This window comes from Buceros rhinoceros, unplaced genomic scaffold, assembly GCF_000710305.1.
Source record: "Buceros rhinoceros silvestris isolate BGI_N320 unplaced genomic scaffold, ASM71030v1 scaffold5715, whole genome shotgun sequence".
Taxonomy (NCBI): Eukaryota; Metazoa; Chordata; class Aves; order Bucerotiformes; family Bucerotidae; genus Buceros; species Buceros rhinoceros.
In genome coordinates this window covers 4,406-26,233 of record NW_010414427.1, presented here as the reverse complement: position 1 = coordinate 26,233, position 21,828 = coordinate 4,406, and the positions used below count along the sequence as shown (strand labels likewise).

Sequence of the window (21,828 nt, the reverse complement as noted above, 5' to 3'; positions counted from 1 at the left end):
CTGCTCACATTCCAATAAGTGAAAAGCAGCAACCTGAGCAGCAGGAGTAATTCCAAGAGGCCCAAACAGAAAGAGAATGAAAATGCATTTATTTCATCTTTAAGTTATTCTCTTCAGAACAGACTTTAGAGTTACTTCATATCTGAAGCATCATTGCCCTGTCACAAAAAACCCCTGACTGGTGGCAGTAATACTCATCTATGATGAGCTTGAAGATAATTGACTTAAATAGCAAATTTACAAGTGCTCACAAATCGTGTTGTTCCAGTTCTCAGACTGAAACATTATATAATGAGAAAATGTCAATTCATTTATCCAATGAACAGAGCATAGCAAAACTGCTGTGTATTAGATCTGTAGATAACATGTACAGTATATTAAATTCACTCAGTAGACAGATAATTATGTTTCCATGTAAAAGCCATTACAAATAATAAATAATTAAATATATGTATAACTTGACAAATAATGTGCCAGGATTATGCAGATAATTCATATTTAATTCAATAGTTGCTTCACTACTAGCAAATAATAAGGAATAGACCATTGCATGTTCCCCACCATGATACATCATCTACTTTATTAAAATTTCCCAAATACATAGATATCTGAACTTTTCAATTAGTTTCTCCCTAAGGCACTCAAAAGCAAGTAATGACTATTACCAGGTAGACTCTTGAAAATAAATCTGGCTTATCTCATTTCCTTTCTCATTGCAGTCTTTATCCTGAGGAAGAATCAAAATGTCACTGCCATAAGAGAAATTAAGTTAGTAGAAGCTCTGTCTTCATGTACCCTTCTCTGGGCAAGGGATAGGTTTGAAGGTCAGTTCAGTGTTCTCCATCAGTACAAAATCATACCTGCACAGCTGCGGCCTACAGAAATTGAAAAAGAAAAAAATGTGCACCACAGAAAAAGTTAACATTAATAGAAAAATATTTCAGTATTTCAATTAATAAACCTCCAGTATTTACCACCTCTCAGAGACAGTTCTCAGGACAAGAAGAACAGTCTTCTTATCCGAGTTTACACCTATTTTACACATCATTAAAGTAGCTTTGCCAGACTATGAACAATGAGCTGGGCATCAGCTGGATGGTGCAATGTGGTGTGAATAAGAAGTGTAGCACATTAGTCTGAAATATGAAGATGAAATATTCCATTCATTAAAGCTATTAATCTGCATTCAAAGTAATTCCTTAGAACAACAGCCCAAGAACAGCCCAATTCCTCTTAACACTGGGCTTGAATAATTTATTTTGAGTTCCCTAGGTATGAAAATTTCTCTGCTTTCATTCCGCAGAGGAAAGGAGAAAACCACATCATGACATCTTCTGTTAGTTGCAATGACAGCATACGTAAGAAAGTTTCATGCAAGAGAGTAATTTGTCATCTAAACAACTACTAAAAACTGTGTAATACTACATAATAATACAGAGGTCGCAAAGAGAGTCATACATACACGCACTCAGATCTTACTTTTTGAGGTAAACACACAGGCTCTGCCTTTCAGGGCAGAGGCAGATCACAGCTCTGCCCTTCATGCTCTACTGTAGATTGATGGTGAGAGCTGGTTTGAGAGCTGGTGGCACCTCTAAGGGCACGGAAGCTATGATACTTAGTTTACTTAAAATTATCTTCTTGCTCTGAACTCACAGATGTGAACTCACACAACGTACCATGGACTGCAACGAAGTATTAAGGTGAAACATCTAAAGGACAAAGCTTGAGAAAGAACACCCTGCCAGGTACTTCTGTTGCTGCCCATTAGTGTTAGCTTTTCAACCAGCGAAAGCGCTACCTGTCTGTACGTGAAAGGACTGTCAAAATTCTACATAAAAGGCTTTTTAAGGTCCCCTCAAAGCTAAGCCATTAGATTATATGACTGAGAAGATCAAGACAAATTTTACTATTCTGTATAACACAAAGCATAGAACTTCATCCAGTTTTGATTTGAATTTAATGGTTCACTATTATATTACTTTGTGGCATGAGAAAAAAAAACATAAAAGCACAGAAATTGCCATAATTTTAAAAGTCCTTATAAATGACTGTGAAAAAATTCACAGGACAAATTTCCAGCTGGAACAATATAAGATTATTATATGCATCCATTTCCTGAGCTGACTTTCAATATCTCATGTAACAATACAATGCTGTATTTTAGCACATTTACAGTATTTGCAACATAGCAGCACAATGTGTTAGCACAGCCAGTTCTCCAACAGCAGTTATCACCTGGGAAGGGTTCTGTCTAACTACAGGGTACACAATACTTACAAAAATCACAAAGATGAATACGAGAAATAAAAACATACAGTTTAAAAAATACTGTATCTCATTTGAAGTGCAATCCTTCTAAGCTTGTGATTATTGAGTAGTTACGGGAGAGTAGCCCTGAGTCGGGAGGAGGTTCTCCAGTTCACTGATAAGCAGCAAAACACAATTTTTTTGTTAGGTGAGGCTTTCATAACCACTCATCCTGTGTGGCTTCTCTGCTGTCTACTAAAAAGCAAGGACATGCCATACTCTCTTGTTCAGCAGAAGTATTAAAAAGGTCTGGGTTTTTTATTACTTCTGTTCTTGGTTTGTTTGTTTGTTTTTTTAAAACAAAGATGGTTGGGCTTAGCTGGGCTCATTCACTTTCCCATTGAGTTTGAATTGTCTGACAGGTTCAAAAGCTTTTTGGAAGAACTGATACCTGGGCACAAACAAGTTAGGAAAGCTTTCTGGTTTTATGGGAGAAAGAACAATTTATGTCAGAGACCAGAAGAAGAGTCTAAAGGTTATAGGCACCTTGTAGCATTTCCATGTTCACACACCATCCATAAGAATTACGGATTAGCCAAATAGACAATTGTCAGTGATATTCCCCAAACTTCCACTATCTGCTATTAACCCAAACTGGGGGAGACTGAGACTCCTATTGTCTTTTATCCCTGCATCTGTCCCCTGGTTTTCACCTACTACTTTGTTATATGAATAATTTAAATATTTTTAATGTAGTTTCTACATTAATTGTTGTAATTATATGTAACTAAATCAGGTAAATATAGGTAGTTACAATTACAATGAGCAATTACAAAATTATACCAGATAAGTGTTGTAACATCTGTGTGTAAATTACCTTCACATGCTGGTTCAGCACACTATTTTCCATTGCTATCTAAAAGTATTTAATGTGCCTATATGACTGCCAACTGATGAAGCTCTGTACCAAGGACTTCAGTGGATCCTATATTAAAGCAGATCAAGTATATCTTGCTTTGAAACTAAGAGTCAGAGTAACAGGAATAAAAACTCAAAACCAATAAGGACTGTTCACTGAAAATCTTCCTTATTTGCTAGATCATTATCTGAAAAAATCCTGAATGCTGATAGTCTTGCATGAAACGTATCTTCTGAATTATCAACATTGGGTTGAGAAAAAAAAGTTGCAATATGATATAGAGCTTTGACTATCTCTCATCACCAAATGCTTTTAAATAAAATCATGCCAGTTCACCTGAGAGCTTGAGACTTATGGCCTTCAACAAGTTAATAAAGTCTAATGTATATACATTCTGGGGTACTATTTCGATTACTGAGTGTTCTGTTTCTTCCAAAGCATCTCCCAGCTTCGAAGTATCTCCCTTCTCTTCTTTCCCAGCAAATATGAAATAGTTTAACAAGATTTGATCATTTTTATAAAGTATCATACCCAATTCCTAATAGACTGTTATCATATACACAATCAGAAATCCTGAATGCTATTCGTCATTAACAAAATATGCTGACTTAAGACTTATTCATATTGTAATATTATTCCTGCTCATTACTTATTTGATAACCATTATCAGGTTTTATTTTATATTCTGACTTTGTTGAACCTGCCATTCATATGAAGCAAATAAAGGTAACAACTCTAAAACAAAGTATTCTTGCTACACCTGAATATTTCTTACCTGTTTCATGGAATATATTATTTTCACAAGATGCAAATGAAAAATTTAATTGCTAGTGCTATTGTACAATTAATGCTGGAAATCAAAAAAAAATCAACATACGGCAGTACTGATGAAGTATTTAAAACCAGAAATTTTTAATAAAAGCTTTGTAACGACACTTAATTACTGAAAAATACAGACAATTTCATTACAAATGTAGGCTGTGTTTTGGTCTTGGAAGGTCTCTACCTTCAGCAAAAAGACCAAAAATCTATTCCAGTCACACAAGCAACTGAAGTGCTCCATTTAATATCTGAGTGTGAAAAGCTGTGTATGGACACATGATTAAAATCAGAAAAGTGCTTAATAAAATTAATCTTCTGAAAGGGAACTCAACCATGCCGGTTTAAGTCAGGTTGGTCTGCATAAGGGGTTCTTGAAAACCCATTATGACCAGACAGCAGCAACAAGCGGTGTGCATGACAACTACAAGAACAAGAGTGCTGTGCACTAAGTGTTAATGCACAGAGCAGCTCTTCCACATGATAAATTTGATCCTAGGTAGGAAGAGACAGATATTCACGCAGTTAGGAACATGTGATTAAAAAGTCAATACAGGGAAATACACATTTCTGAGAAAACATCCTGACCAATTCAGTTGATACACAACTTTGATATGTGACAAATGCTTACCTTTCCGGATTATTAAGAGATTTCAGCTTCATCTGGAGAATCCTGAGCTTGTGTTTCGGGCCTATTATAGTCTTTGTAGAGAAGGTCAAGGAAATTTTTGATATTTTGTCAAGGTCTCGGTAAAATCCAGTTAGTATTTTGACTCTTTTATATTGCTGAAATGTTGAAGCTTCACTAAAAAAAAAGTATTATTTCTAGTCAGGGGTTTGTTAGCTGAGTAATATTCATTATTGCTAAGCATTATTATTAAGATCAGAAATCTGGTAAGAAGTATCAACTCTGAGAATTCAGAACAAGGACACCTAGAACCGGATTCAAACGAGTTCCATGCAATGACCTGGGCTAGTTCAGAGAGAAGAACATTTCAGTGTGACAAGCATGGCCTCTGACACTGAGCCATATCCATAAAAGGGATCCATGGCCAAATCTTAACAATCTCATGATGCTTTTTTGACATACAAGTTAACAAATTAAAATGTTTAGGAAACTCAGAAAAGTAGTCCTATAAAGTGATAAAATTATTTAGAAACAAAGCACAACATACCTATTCATCTCTGACTCTACTGTGTTTCCAGCATGATCTGTTATTTTAACTTTAATAAAACCTCTCCGAATGCTTTTATTCCAAGTAGTAATCTCCAGTAAGTAGTTATACACTGCAAAAGGAAAGAGGAAGTAATAAGATTTGAAGAATGACCTCAACAGGATACACTTGTTAATATCACCCCAGTAAAAGTATACACTGGTTGATGATTGGAATAACAACTCGTCTAAGTTACCAGCTCAAAGCAGAATAAGAAGGCTAGTGACAAAAATTAGCTTCTACCAAATGGCTACCTGGAGTTCTGTGTATATTAGTGTATCATTTCCTCCAATTCTTACGTGGAGAGGATTTGCATCAGAAAACTACCATGAGAATCAGCATGGTAGATTTTGACCTGGCTAAGGAAAACCCACAAAATCAAGGCCTAACTACCACCTTCAGGTTTTTGAAAACTCTGCAAAGAGGGGATATTTGAGCTATTAATGCAGCAACACTGGCATGTTACCCATAAACGTGACATATTCAGAAAGCAGCTGAGGAACATTGACAGGAAGAGAGGAGGAACACCACTGGCACAAGCTTATGCAGAGGCAAAGTGGGCAATTAGCTAGGAGAGCAGATGAATCAGGTGGTAAAAGCTGAAAAGAGAGATTACTCCCATGCCTTCCTTGCCCAGACTGAGCAGGTGCAGCAGAACGTGCTCTCCAAGCACCCTTCTCTCAAAGAAGTCAATTTGACAAAACCTCTGTGTGGATATTAGGAAGATTGCCCGGGGCAATTGCAGGAAGAGGAGAGGGATCTGACTGTTTTCCTGTGCTCCAGTTCTTTCTCCCCCTGCCCTGGAGGGCCCACAGCCTCAGGAAAACAGTCTGTGTACTTGGGCCTGGCACCCTCCATGCATTGGCATGGAGCTGAGCAGCTCCACTGTGCCTTCGGAAATCTTGGCCTGGCCTTCTACTGCCCTTCTGTAACCATCACAGTATTGTAACTGTGCTATGGCTTCCCAGAGGAAACACAACTTTATTACTCACAAAGTAAGGAAGCTAATTCAACCTTCTTTCTTTCTTTCTTTCTTCCTTTCTTTCTTCCTTTCTTTCTTCCTTTCTTCCTTTCTTTCTTCCTTTCTTTCTTTCTCTCTTTCTCTCTTTCTCTCTTTTTTTTTCATTTTAACATTCTCTTCTAAAAGACCAAGCCTCACCTCATATGAAAAACTTGTCCTGCTCAGGTTTACAGTTTAACTTAGTTTTAAGATCTCTGTTTATTTCTATTTCCTCATGTTTTCAAGTATCTAAGAATTAAAATAAGACTTAGTTAATAAATACCCTCTTTTTCACACTAGTTTAGTAGTCTCATTTTTCTTCTTGACTTTGCTTATTTTCCCTTAAATTTATGCTGTCATTATAATGCTTCTTATTTCTCTCCACATACCTCCATTGTTTGGTAATATTTCTCTCCCTCTTTTGTCTCTTCTACCACTTCTGTCCCAGAATATTATACGTAATATTTTCCTTCTGCCAGATTCTGCCTGGCTATAATTTTGATGAATGCCCAGATTTTAATATGTGTGAGAGTCAAAGAAAAGTCATATTTTTCTGCTGGAAGAATGAATAAAGAGACAGACCTAGCAGCCTATGCAGCCTTGAAAGCATGGAAGAGCAAAGCCCAAGCAGACGGGAGCAGGGGAGAACAGTGGCAACAGGTTTGGGGTGAGCTGAAAGACCACTGGGAAGAGGAGTTATCTTATGTAAAATACATCACATCATTGTTAACCTCTCCTTGGCCCTTTGGAAGAAATAGTGATGTAAATAAGCATGATTACATTCTAAAAAGAGATATTCAGTCACAAAACTTGCCAAGATGATGGAAAAAGCTAATAGGAAAACTTAATTTCACTTGAATTCCCTATAAGCTTATTCCCATACCTCAAACACAGCCAACTAGAAGAGTGTGCTAACATTTGCTTGTGGTGGTAAAGTCAGTTAATAAAAACAGAAATTGGATGAGACTCTAAAATGGACCTCTATACGGATAGGTAAAAACTGAATTGTTGCAGCTAAAGCACATCCCATGAGAATTCAGCCCCATAGAGTATATCCATGAAACACTCAGGTAAGTTTCCCCTCTATTGTTTTACTCTTAGGGAGACATGGACTTTTAAAAGCTGGAGTAGCTTTACTTGACCTCGGGGTGATCTCTTCCTGGGGTGGAACATAGAGGTGTCTCTTTTTTGTCCCCCACCTAGGGCAGTCTTGCTTCCCATTTCTGCTCTCTGAAAATGGCAGCAATGATCCCATCTATTCAGATTCTCTCAGCCCAGTTTTTTCCCTGTCAACTGATTATCATTTTCTGACTTCCTTCTTCCTCTTGGCAGTCCATCACATTACTTTTAAAGTCACATTTCTTGCTCAGTTTAAGTATTGCTTACTCTTTGGCCACAATCCTTCTTCCTCTAGTCTGTGAACTGACACTTAGCTCATGGCTTATGACACCATTTTATACACCAACTAACTTGCTACTTTAACCTGCTTTCACTCTAGATCAGCTAACAAATAACAGCCATAACATTTCATAAACAATTTGTTTTGTACGTATTCAGTCACTCACTGCAGAATGGGTCTTGGTCCGAGGTATCAAAATAAGCTTTCGTTGGTGAACTCTTTGGGATTAACACTTTTTTCCATCTATCACCATAATAACCTATAATCCAAATTTTAAACATTTCATTTCAGACATATAGCAAAATCATGATATACATATTATTACAGAAAAGAAACTCATCCACAGTGGCAGATTTGGCTATAATGTTCTTAAATATTCTCTGAGAAAGTAAATTTACTTGGAAAATGCAGGAATTCCCTGATTATAATAGAATGTAGTATGCAAGAATTTCATTCTTCTAATATATTAGTATCACTGTCATAATGTAATAATTGCAATCTACTTAGTTTAGAGTACTAACTCCAAAATAAAATGCGTATAAAATTCTGCAGAAATAATAAAAACAAACCACAAAAAGTGGTCCTCATATTTGCAAAAGACACTTTACGTTAGGTGACATTTCTTCCTTTCTTTTTTTGATCGTTAAAGTGAGTATTTTAAAACCCTCTAGTCTACAATTGAGGATATTATTTAATAAAATGATAGATACTCTGTAAACCTACTAAGCTTATGGACGCAATGCAGAATGAACTTTTAAACAATTCTATGCTTATTGTCTTCAGGGCTTGACAACAGTCCTTGTTCCTAAAACAACTGATCCTATTCTCTCCCTTTTGATTTCTTTACTGAGACTGGACAATGAGGGCTAGTTCCAGGCTGCAGAGCTGCCACTGCAAGGCAACAAGCAGGAAACTTGCAGTAGAAGGATGCTGCTCCTCCTCTCAGTTCCCAGGTTCAGCTGCCTGCCATTTCCTTGTAGGTTTTATGGTTATTACAAAAAAAAAAAACAAACAAAGGTGGCAGCTGACTGGTCAAATATTTCTCCACTCCTAGCTCAGGCATTCTGTGTAGGTGTATCAGGCATGGCTAGTAACCATGGGGAAGTTCCGGAGCCCTTCTGCCTTACTATAAGGTTCTGTTATGGTCGGAGTTTACAAAATAGCATACAGGTCTGTCTATCTATGCTTTTCCTTCAAACCTGTTCAAACTAATATAGAACTTACACCCTAACACAAGGATATAAAAAAGACAAGGTATGAATTGAAAGTTAACGTCTCATTAAATATTTTTAAAATTTCATTTTTTGGAAAATGCTGTGAAATAGGAAATGCTGACAGTACTGTAGCTCTTTTCAAACTGTCCCCAGATCCTCTCTAAAAGCAATAAAACCCCAAACAAATAAAAGCTTGATTTCAAAAGAAAAGACAGAGAATTCATGAAGTGGCTGTAAACGTCATTACACTTAAATAAAAGCAATGGGTACTGAAGGGATGATAACACACTGTGAAAGCCTAAAGTGATGATCCAAGTAGAAGCAGTTTCTCTGTAGAAAGGAAATACAATGTGAATCTGTCTCAAACTGGAAAGCATAATGATCAAAGATTAGGAACATTCAGCACCTTTTTCTAACAGAGATAACTATAAAGCAGACAAAGCCATAAACTTTAAACTACTTTAAACAGCAAGCAGCTCTGTATGTGATCAGTCTCTACAGATCTCTTAACATGATTCTACAGATTTCTGGAGGACCCCCAGAAAGAGGTAGTCTGGATTTCCCATAAAATTTCACCCAGCCCAGAACAGTTATGGTAAAACTCACCTAGTACTGGACAGGACATTGGCTGGAAAGCTTCACAATCAACACATTTTCCTCTCTTGTAATCCAAATAAGAGTCACAAGGATACGTTACTATATCACACCTTCTTTTCAACGATGATAAGAAGAGGAAGACAGATCTTTGATGGTCACACTTAAAATACTGAAGTCCTTTAGGAAATTAAAAATGAAATATACAAAGAATATGTAACCATTTTTATTTGTGAAAGAAAAGTTTTTACCAAAGTAATTCCGTTTACCAGAACCATTCTTAGCCGTGCCTTTATTCTTTGGTTAATTGACACCAAATGTAAAAATTGGATGCACACACACAAGAAGAGGAAATTGGAGAATATTTTGTACAGAGAATAGTCTACGGGGTTTTATATGCAAGAAATAGTCTACTAAGTCTTACTGAATTCACCGAATTTGTGTTATAAAGCATTATAATAGTTTGGTGTATGCTTACAGGAAGATTTTTATTAAAGAAAAAATGTCAAATGTCTTTGTTATTTCTCATTTGCTCGGTGGAGATGGAAAAGAAAGAACAGAATGCCCTCAGCTCCCATATTTCTGAATATGTGCAGTGTCTACTGAATTCAGTTTGACATTTTTTAGTTTGATCTTGAACTCTTTTCTCATTAATTAAACACATTTTTATTTACCACTGAATACTGTTTGTGGACACCCAGGCTGATCCATTCCTCCATTTGGATAGAAATCAATGGTTCCTAAAGGTTTCTTGAAACCTAGTGCTAAAGAAAAAACATCAAGAATCAAAAAACCATAAATAGAATTATGAGGTCAATTATTTACCATTATATTCATTACAAAATAACACAGAGGTCTTAAAGAAAATTTTTGCAATTATACTGTTCTTTTTTCCACGTGCTTTTTTTTAATTTTTTAGAAAATTATAGACACATAAAATTGTCAACACAAATGTATACAAATTTTGTGTAAGATTCCTACTGACACAAAAGACAAAGAACGGAAGCAACTATTTAGTCCTGTAGCTGAGCCATTATTTGCACAAATTTATGAAATGCATGTTCTCTCCAGCAAACAAAATTCTTCCACAATGTAATTTTCATTAGAGTAAGATTTTCCATTTTTTGCACATGACAGTGGATTCTGTGCTACACCAATGTAAGTAGTATATCGAAGCAGAAAAACCTTTATTTGTCCTATAAAAGACCATAAAAAAGAACTAGCTCAATCTGTTCTTCTTTCCTTTTATATCACTCATTATCTTTATTCACATAATTGGAACATTGCAAAAAATGGTATGTCACAGCTTCTTACGTAAATTTCTATAGTAAAATTCTTAATTTTTTATATTATTAAAGAAACCAATATGAAACTACATAAAAAACAGGACAAGTGTGGCAGGTTTGAAAGGTTTACTTACGGTTGTGACAAAAAAAAAATCCAGACTGTAGCATGTATGAAGCAGACTTTATAATGGTCTTCATTTTGACCTTACAATTACATGATTTAGAATTTTAAGCATTGGGTTCCTAATGTAATACAGCTAGGACTGCCTGTCTCAGAAGGGACTAATTCAGTGATAATCACGTCCTTGAAACTTCTGTGTTCACACCTCCTAGCATGGCAAAAGGATGTTTATGCTAAACTGTTTTGCAAATAGCAGTATCTTAAATTAATGCAACAGGCATGCTTTATTCAATGTGAGGCATGGGGGGGTTTTTTGTACAGGAGAAGCATACTATAACAAACAAGACTTAAATAACAGCGGAGTAATCACTACTTTTGCATGGAGCTAAATGGACTCATGACTATATGGTTATCTACATATGCCTTCAGTTAGTTGATGGACATAAAAGTTATTTCAATATTTTCATTCACTTCACTCACTAAATAACATGACTAATGCTGGAACTCAACAAAACGGTCCATTGTTGTTTAAGTCATAAGCAAAATTGAATTTCAGTTTCTTGATGAATAGGCTTAGTAACATAGGGTATGATTTCAAAAGTATAGAGATTGTTAGAAAGCAACAGCACAGGGATCCACCTGATAACACAAAATATACTTCTGCAGAACTAATTGGACGTTACTGAAATAGCTTATCCCTTCTCTTATGCTTTCCTGCCTTCCCTTAAGTTGAAATAGGAAAGTTAAGGCTACGTCATTACCGTCAATATCTGAATGGATTACATCAACAAATTGTGCATCAGTACGATCCAGTCTCCCCTCCGGTGGTTCTCGAGTGAACGAAGGGCCCGCTGGATCAAGACCTAAACAGAAATAACACCAGCATTACAAATCCGGGCTTTGTTTCTGCAGTTACATGCAGGACTGACACTTAAGGCTTATTCATCAATAACTCTTCATTTTCCTGGAATAATAATAAACTAAACATAAAAACTAGCACAATTCTTCTCAAGTTTCCATTCTTCCACTTGCTAAGGAAAGCAAAAGTTCCTACCACAAGACCAATCAGCACATATCTTTCAATTTTCCCTAATTAGTTGTGCTTATCTTCCAGTTCTCTGGGTAAATATAAGCCAACAGCATCAGGGATCAAATCAGGAGTTAATTTTGTTCTTCTATGCAGAAAATAGCATATCTATTAATTACTTCATAAAAATGAAACGCACAATGTAACTACAATTTCAAACATGCCTCAATAGTTTAATCTGTTGGTGTTGAAATTACTGACAGAAAAACAATTGTTATATACAACTAAGTGAAATACTGGTTTTCAACCATATTTTCAGCTGAAGGAGGTCTGGAAGTCTTTTACTTAAATCAAAACTTATCTGTAACAAAAAAGATACCAACTGAGATCCACAAAAAGCACGTTATATGGAAGATGAGGAGATGGCAAAGGGTATAAAGGGTGGCAAAGTATTTGAAGTATAAACACCGCATATTCTCATTCATTTTAGGAATAGGGAATTAACATTTTGCAGCCCTGAAGCCTATTAATTTTCAAGATGGCAATTTCACAGGAAAGAAATTGTTTGCTAAGATTAGCTCTGCTCCTATTTTCTTGACAACAAAAGCATAGACAAAGAGGGAAAGGGAAAAGAAAAAGCAGCAAAGATGGAAAACACAACTGTCATCAAGACAAAATATATTCCTACAGTTAACTGACTCCTAATTACATTCTCACTGACTGAGAGATAGGGACCATGTATGACCTTAGATTATCCAAATTTGTCTTATGATTTAACTGGCAGTTGTGCTTTAAGAACTAGTCTAGGAAGGCTCTCTCTCAAGATCAAGATAACCAAGACTCTAACTACCACAAGAGGATTGTGGAATGCCAGGAATACACATCCATAGTATCCCAGGTGACAAAGGTCATTGTTTCAGTCCACTAATTAGTTTTATATTTCCAAAAACTCCAAACGGTTGGGTTTTTTTTCAAATCTCATTTTTCCAACATCTCTTTGGGCCACTGGCTCAACTTGTTTGAAAGAGAAAGTATTAAAACAGTCACATAAAAGGTTATGAGCCTTCTGTGTTAGGACCACTCAGTCTTTGCCTTTATTCATCCATATCTGTGACTATAACAAGGTGACTGAAACATTTCATACAACTCCATTTAACTGTGAGCATCTGAGTTCAGAAATTACATGGGTCTGCTAGCTCCCAGTTATTGTACAGAGAGGACACAGAACTGCTATCCTAGCATTGCAACCAAGACTATCCCCAACCAGTGATGCCATCAAACTCCAGGGAACTGGGTCAAGTGGAAATGAGTATTCTTAACCAAAGGAATACAGCTGAAGCCTGTCGCACTCTTAGAAAATGTCCTGAGTTTCAGATTCCTGACTTTCGGATTACTGTATGAAAAGCAGAGAGGTCTCTAATTCCCCTTCTTAAGGCTGGCTACTGGCTCATCTTACATTTTGTTGAATTTGAAAAATTACTTAAGCACTCTGAAGAAAGGATTTGGAGCTATGAATCCCAAGGCGAGGTAACTTCCTCCTTTCAGCCTGAAAACAAATGGTTTCTTAAATCCTAAGCCCTATGAGGATCCCACGGTCCCTTTTCCCCTGTGCACCTTTTCTGACAGTTCGCATCGTCAGTTTCCTTCTCAATGTATTAGCTGCAGTGACTTTTGCTCTTTCAACACAATAAGGATCTAGAGGCTGTACACTCAATTTAGCACTGCGAATTCTGTCCTAGGAAACAGCATCTAAAAATTAATCCTAAACTTTGCGTGACCCCGGTCCTGAAAGATGTACTCATGTGAGGGTACTTAGATATCCACTGTATGCACCACTTCCACAAATGACAATGCTGATGATGCAACGAATACGAGGTAAGATTTGCAGTATCCATACACAGGCTGTACACCTGATTTAAGCTCCCTGTAGCAGGTAGCCCAACATACTAAAGCCTACACCATGGTCACACACCTCAAACTGAAACCAAATCCCTGTGTCTGATTCCTGTGGTTTGACAAAGGGATTTTGAACTTCCTTTCAAAGGGACCTAACTTGCTCCATCTCCATTAGACAGAAATCCAGGCAGCGTATAATTTAACTTAAGTGGCATTTGGATGTAGCACTTAATTTTTGAGAGACTAGAGGTAAACTGGTTGGAAAATTTCAGTTATAACTTATGTCCTGAAGACAGACTTTCACAATTTACTGAACTTCTATCAAGGATATATTGTCTGCCTTGTACGTTACTAATTAATCAGCTCTTATTTGTTGATATTTCAATACTAGCATCTATATGATTTGCAGCTATGACAACAATACAAGGTACATCAGACTACACATATCAGGATTAAAAGCCTTACCTGTAATTCTGCCAAGTTTGCCATTATACTTCTGGCCAACAAAACCAGCTATATGAGCCCCGAGACTAACACCAATCATATACATGGTGTGAAGAGAAGCTCCATCTACCTATCAGGGGAAAAAAAAAAACAGTTACAACCATACATGTGGTTAACTGAACACACATCATCAGTACACTGATTTAGTGTACTAAATCAGTTTTTTTTCAGTACTCTAAGTTGTATCTTTAACTTTCTAACTTTAAAAACAAATGGAAATTACAAAACTGCTTTCATTTTGCCATACTATGCAAGTTAAACAGTGTAGTAATTATGAAATTCTTTCACCAGAAAAATTTAGAAAGGAAGCTGAGTGACATATCTTCTGAACTGTCACACTAGTTGGATGGGGAGCAAGGAGAAGAGGAAGACATTTACCATGTACAAGAAAGATGAACAAAGGAACTAATTTTTTTTTCCTATGAACTAGGAAAGAAAAAAACCGCCCTCTGCCTTAACCTCCCAATAAAATAAATTTTAAAAAATAATGCCATTAACAAAGACTTGTGCCACAGAACCTCTGAATAATGGTGCTAAATGCACACCTGCAGGAAAGCCTTAAGATGCCCATTCTACAAAGCAGGCAGTATTTTTAAAAAAAGCCTACCAAAGAACTCTGAGACAGTATCAGCAGAATCTCCACAAAGTGATGGGATCATATGTGGTATCTGACATATTAATGTGTTTCAGAATGAATTAACAAAGTCCTCACAAGCTTGCAAGTACAAGACTGAGAGCTGTGGGACACAATATACTTCACTACCATCACTTTGATGAGTCGCACATTGGGATTCAACAAGATCGACCCAAGTATGCCCAGCAGTCGTTGCTTTGTCAGGCAGATGTGTAACCAGTAATTAACCAAAAATCTGCAACAATAAATTTGGAAGATACACCTTTTTAACCAACTCTGGATTGTTTTTATAGTCCTACTTTATTTTTCTATTCCATAACAATACATTTATTGTCATAATTGCAAATTGTTATCAACTATCAACTTCTAGTCCTAGAAGGCAGATTCTGATAGACTTTCTCTTCTTTCACCTCAGCTTTTCTCAAAATGCTTAAATTCCACATGAAATTTTCTTACTGCACAACATTCAGAATTTCTGAGAATGCCTGGGAAAAGAAGTGGTGAGAACGGAAGAAAAATCCAGTGATAAACCTAACAATGGCATGAGATGATAACATGTTTTGTTCATCTGATTAAACAATAAATCTAAAGCCCAGTTAAGACTACTGGCATCAACAACTGTTTCAGCAACTCCCTCTAGAATCAAGAAGTTTATATCACTTTGCAACTAATATTTTTATCTTTGTCAGTGATTTCTTTTAAATTTAAAAATAGTAGTTTAATAGTGAAAAGAGTAGCGTAATGTTTTTGTTAAATATTAATTTGCATCCTATTACTATTTGAACATCCCTCACGTCACCTCCCCACTGGTTCGTTCATTCTTTCCAGAAGACCTAAAACTTGCAGCTGGCTAAAGAAATCAGATGCACTCTTAGACATACTTCAGTGAAAAGGAAAGAACTCGGGTGGAGTTAAATGTATGTACTAATAACTGCATCCAAAGTTAGTAAATACTTTGGTAAAGAAATGTCATTTGATGTTTTTCACTGGGCTTCTCTTCAGACACATTTTAAACATCCATTCCCACCCAAACTATGCTACTTAAACTTATTCAGAACTGATACAACTCTCTGCCTTACCAGCATCTGGTCAATATAGTTCTTCAGTATTTCTGCAACTTTTCTGCTGTTTTCAACAGCTGTTATATAATTCACAGTTGTAGCACCACGATTCCAATCAACTATAATGAGATTAATATCCTCAGAAGACAGTAAAAGCTCCTTTATGTCACCCAGCCATGCTGGTGGAGATCCCGTTGGTCTGAAGCCATGAATAACAAAGACAATTTTCTTGGAGGTATTAAGGTACTCAGATGCAGTAACATTATGTTCAATGAGCCTCTCAGAACAATCTGGATTTTCCCTTGTGTATAGCAGTAGCTGGACTCGGAGATCTGTTCCAGACAAAGCATTGCCTATATTAAGATCTGTAAATTCAGGACAGTTTCTTTCATCATCTGAAAAAGATGAAAATGTTAGACAGTCATTTGATGAGTTAGACCATCTGAAATACCACCTCTTCACTTTTCTTGTCACATTTTTTCCAGTAAAAGGAATAACTCCAGATCTTTGCAACGAGGTGGCAGAATGTGTGCTGAACAATGAGGAAACATAGTTTAACTAATGACTCTGCAGATACCACTACTATGCTCCTCTGAACCCTTCAAATGAAAAACTATTTTCTCCATAGCAAATACAAACTAGCAATTAGTTGATAAGATCCTACACTTAACCATCAAACGTAGGTTCGTAGAATTTCTTCACTAGTGTGTGTAGTAAAAACAGGAAGACAGCTGTGGTTGTTTCTTCCTCTTTCAGCCAGTGTGTCAAAGTTGCCAGTCCTTAGGCCTTATTGCTTGATCTAGCAACAAGAAACAGTTGTCTAACAGTACAAGTCCCAGAGCACTTCCCTGGTTTTGGGTCACCATAAGGACACCATTATCAAAAAACAAAGAAAGAAGCAGCAAAGGACCCTGTTTGAGTTAGAAAAAATAAGAATCTGTGAGGTCAATATACACAATGGCACAAGAAAAGCTGTAGAATTTAGCATTTCTGTACTTGGACAGTTATGGTATACAAGGTTAAGCTGTAGATCTGTCAGGATCAACAAGAGGATGGAGGCTTTCAAAAAGGTCTAAGAAGACTTCATTTTCCCTTGTGTGTTTATCAATGTCACATTGCGTGGATAAGTCACTTCAGGATTCTGGGCATAATGCCGACACGTAATGCTGTCATGGTTCTTCTCTATGGCTTCTTCACCTTTACTATGGTGTTAGCTAGCTTATGGCCAAAGAAATTTGGGGCAATCTCTCGGCTTCTAGTGGGCTATGCTACTTTACACAAGGGTTTTGTCTGATATTTGATGGCACCTTTCTCAATTTTCCTGTCATTAACAACTTTTGAAAACAAGAGTCAGTCAACTTCTGGAAAACAAAAGCAGAAAGAGGAATAGCACCTACTCAGTTCCTTAAAAGTAATTTAAAAAGTAACTTGAATTTCTCATAATTTTTGAGTTATAGGAGAGGCAATTCTAGCTCTTCTCCTCTTCCCAGCAAATAGCTAGCAGGCAGAACAGAATCCACATCTGAGATGGACAGAGAGACCTCACCGTTATACAAAGCTGCAAAGGGCAAGTGCAGGGGGATTACAATGTGTCTGAAAAATGTGTTTGATACTATAGTGCAGATCTAAACAAAGCTAAACAATGTGAAGTCAGCACTTAATATGGAGAAGACACTAATTCACTTAGGGAACTAGATGAATCATCTCTAGGCCAAACCATGTATTTACAATAACTAGACCAATTACCTCTGGACTGTATACCAAAAAGAAAAGAGGAGAGGAGAGGAGAGGAGAGGAGAGGAGAGGAGAGGAGAGGAGAGGAGAGGATATTTCCTTTATTTTGGAAATTAATGGCTATTTCCAGAGCAGGTTTGAAGTTACAGTGTTAGAACCAGCCTGAAACTTCCTGTCTCAAATCATCCAGAGAAAAGTTTCATACCTATCATCACCTTAAGACAAGTATTGCTTCTGGGAAAAGTTAGAATTACCTGTATTTCAAAATAAATATCACCGTTCTCCTCTTTAGACACTGAATTATTTAAGTAACTTTTACTGAGATTCCTGAAAAGGTTATTTACTGATACAGAAAGGCATCTCAGTTTCACTGCTGAGACTTATCAAACACGAAATTCTGAAATAAAGAGATGTTCAGCTGTAGTTGCTTTGAATTTAATGAAAATAATATTCAAGAACCTGGTAAAAAGTCACACATGAGACATGACACTGACATGTTTATAGAATGTATCACATTTAATCACTAGTTTTCATACAATGATATATGACAATAAAACTAGAATAGAAATTCTATTACACAAAAGTCACATACAAAGCTAAATGATAATAAACAGCCACTTGATTGTAATTTTGCTATTCAGATTCAAAGCTACTAACAACTCCTTCATTTTTGCCTAATATTGTTCTTAAATCCAAGTTTAATCACTGAATCTTATAATTCATTCCTACTTATCTAACATATAAATGACTCACGCTAATATTTTGTTGAAGTGTTCCTCCATATCCATTTAAATGTTTAGATTTCTTGTGACATGATTGATAGAAGTAAGACTGAATTTGTCTAAAGCCAGTGGATTGACAGTAACATAAACCAGAGGCACATTCTTGCCCATGAAGTGAGAAATCTATCACAAGGAAATTATTTAACTGATGAAACCTATTTACTAGCTGGCAAACGTCAAAGAGAAACTACTCATTTATTTATGCCTGCAAAATGATTGCAGTTATTCTTTGAAAAGTAAATAGACCAAAAAAAAAAAGTCTTTTCTGTGGAATAAGGTAAGTACTATAAACAGATTCATAGAATCGATGCTTTGAATTCCTTAGTGAAGAGTCATAGACGGGAGGTTTTTCAGACTCCTATTTCTGATTGATTACTGGAAGGAATACCCAGCTGCCCTTTGTGCACACGTGTGGGAGTACTCACATACACCTTTCTGTACAGTCAGGCATCTCTACAGACAGGCATCGGGCAGTTATATATGCAGTTTAACTCAGTTAATACTAAATTTTAACTTTCCTGTGCACATTTGCAAGTGTTGTAAGTATCTTCTCTGGTTGAAAAGTGGAAAATCTTCAGTGCATGCTGACTTTTTTGTAACTAAATTTTGCTATTTAAAGCATAATGTGTAACTTGAGAACCTGACAACCTATCAAATCAGCAATAAACCATAAGCTTACATAAATATGTTAAAACTGTTTCTCAATTACCTTTTTAGTTTGTACAAAGTGCACATACCTGAGTGTGTCTCCGTGCAAAGTACAGCCAGAGATAAAGTATCAGGCTTTGTTCTATTTGCTTTAAAATGAAAACCTAAGTCTCAGTTCCAAAGCGATCAAATTCTCATTACTAATCGTTTGCTCCATTACGCATAATTCACAAGATCTATTTCAATTTAAATGAAAGAATATTCTTTTTTTTTTTCTTGAATAAAGCCAAGAGACTACATTGCAAAGAATAAGCTAATGGTTCTTACCTGATTTCACCCAATGTATCAAACAGACGCAGAAACACAATTTCAACATGTGGAAACGGAGAAAAGCCATATGTAATATCCACAGCCAAGTGGCAAATCTGGTGTTTCCTTATAGTATGCTAGACTTTTAACCTAACTGAATGCCACTAATGAAGAAAGTGACATGTAGAGTAGGAAACAGAAAGCAAAGCTGTATTCAAGCTGCTGCAATTCATGACTCCTCCTATTGAATGACTTCAGAAGGTTGGGTGGTTTCTCGTCTTTAAGGGTTGGGACTGGTTTTTAATCTATTTATTTCCCTCTCTCTTTGGCTATCAGTAGTTTTACACGTAAGCAATTGATGTAATATATTACTGACAACTCTGTTACATTCATGGAATTTAGGAAGCAGAGTAACTAGAAGTGCATCACATTAGAGACCTACTAGAGGCACTGAGATGGGCAAAAAACCTTAGAACAAAAGTCAGTTCTGGTGACAGAAGGATTGTTCTGCAAGAACTTGAAAATAATTACGAGAACTGTATCTCCATAGATTATCTTTGCACAAAAATATCTTCTGAGTTTTTTCCAAGGAGTGATTCTCTAAACTAAATCCGGAAGAGGTCTATGAAAGTGCTTACAAGGGAGAGAGATGGAGCTTAGATCCCGACAAATCTCACCCAGACACTGACTTGCTGGGTGTTTTGGGTATGTAATTTAACTTAATTCCCTCTGGGTCCCTAAAACAGTTGAGGAAACATTTATTTTTGTGAAACCCTATTTTCAAATCATTTCACTGGGTAAATATAGGAGGACAAACTTCAGTTTCTTAGGGTTCACAGTGAGACAGCGAGGCAGATAAATTCTGCATTATTCAAGCGAGACATCTGGACACTCTGCCAGCATCTGGCCCCCAGCTGTTTCTACTGAATGAGAAAGAGAAACAAACCATAAGGACTCAAATACGAGAAAACACATCCCAGAAATGCAGGGGATTTTTTTGCATAGCATATCCTTCACAGTGCTTCTAAACATAAGGTCTAGGTCTTCTTTTGCACCCACAAAAGTTAACGGGGTGGGATGCGTGTGCGTGTGTTTCATTATTTACTTCTGACTCGCAACAGCTCAGTAAAGCTGTGCTACACAAGCTCCTGCGGCACAGAGCCTCTAGGAAATCTCTTCAAAGTCTTTTCCACTTTGAATGCAGCCACAAGAAGAAGATGCAGTATGTTCGCTCAAACGAAAATTGACTCACCTTAACGTGACCTTTTGTTACTTTTTTTTGCTTCTATTTCTCAAATTTTTCACCCTATTCTCAGTAAAGTTCATTAAGGCAGCTCTTGCTATTCCTTTGTATTCCCTCTTCATCTTGAATCTTTGACACTATTATTATAAAATTGCTGGTCTACTGACATTACATGTTACTTAGGCAAGTAATGGTATACTGTCAGTTTGTCTCTTTCCCATCTTTACTTTTTATTATAGATTATTGTTACAACAAAACCTTAGTGCACTCAAGCAATCACCTAGCTGAGGCAGCCTCAGCATGCACTCAGTGTGCGGTGCACATTCATACAAAAGGTAAGAGCTCAACACCATCGAAAAAAACCTGGCAATAGCCTAATAAAATATATGCCATGCTTATCCAAGAGCCAATCACCTAATCTTAGAAGAAAACCTTACCTATCTACCTTTGCATATACCTAATGCCACTAGTTGTGAATAGATTTCTAACACTTGTTCTTGCACACATGAACGGGCAAAAGAAATGAAATTTTAAGCTCCCTTTTAAGCTGAAATCCAACAAGCCCAGCTCACATGTGAGTAAAGTACAGTGCCACCCATGTCGATATACTGAGACATGAACCAGTTTTAAAGCCCTCTGAAACCAGTCTCAGGAAAGGACTCCCTTACTAAATCAAGACCCAGAAAGTTTTGTGGTATTAATCAGGACATTGAACTAGCACCTGTTGGACTCACCTCTCTGTCATATGACAAGGGGACTTTGTTCACCAACAGTGACACTCATGCCACTTAGATAGTCATAAATCTTAACTACTGATACTGTTTACTCTGCAGTTTCTATTGACATCCCACCGTTAGGTAAATCCTTCAAGGCGACTCTGAGTTTCAGATACACCGTCACAGATGCAAGACCTTCAAAGTTCAGCTACTGCCCATCCGGCTTCATTGCATATTGTTATATCCACTGCTTTTCCCACAACGATAGACTTCTTCCCACACTGAAATTCAGAGTTACCTGCTCTGAAAGTGCAGGGCGCCGGCACTGCCTCTACAGGACTTTGAGTGTCCCCCACAGTGCTCAGGACTGTCAGAGTAGTGCCTCCTGAAGCAACCCTAATGCTTTTGGGGGAGCTCACAGTCTGCCAGCTATTAAAAACCCCTCAAGACTGGCCAAG

The 21,828-nt window shown here is 36.8% G+C and overlaps 1 protein-coding gene across 1 annotated transcript; it reads right to left on the bottom strand.

The window, feature by feature from the left end:
- Positions 1-787: 787 nt before the first annotated feature.
- Positions 788-19,504, bottom strand: LOC104494274 (lipase member H-like). The gene is made up of 10 exons (XM_010137084.1): positions 19,430-19,504; positions 15,957-16,333; positions 14,205-14,313; positions 11,578-11,679; positions 10,084-10,173; positions 9,422-9,589; positions 7,768-7,860; positions 5,164-5,275; positions 4,620-4,793; positions 788-875 (listed from the first exon to the last, which is right to left on the bottom strand). Exons 1-10 carry the CDS (start codon positions 19,497-19,499, stop codon positions 788-790), a joined length of 1,383 nt encoding a protein of 460 aa, XP_010135386.1. The 5' UTR covers positions 19,500-19,504.
- Between the last annotated feature and the right edge of the window lie 2,324 nt (positions 19,505-21,828).

Coding starts and splice junctions, on each gene's coding strand:
- LOC104494274 (XM_010137084.1), bottom strand. CDS start 19,499: ATGGCTTTTCTCCGTTTCCACATGTTGAAATTGTGTTTCTGCGTCTGT. Junction 7,861..9,421: donor AATGTCCTGTCCAGTACTAG/GTGAGTTTTACC, acceptor TTTGGATTATAG/GTTATTATGGTGATAGATGG. Junction 5,276..7,767: donor GGACCAAGACCCATTCTGCA/GTGAGTGACTGA, acceptor TTCCTTTTGCAG/TGTATAACTACTTACTGGAG.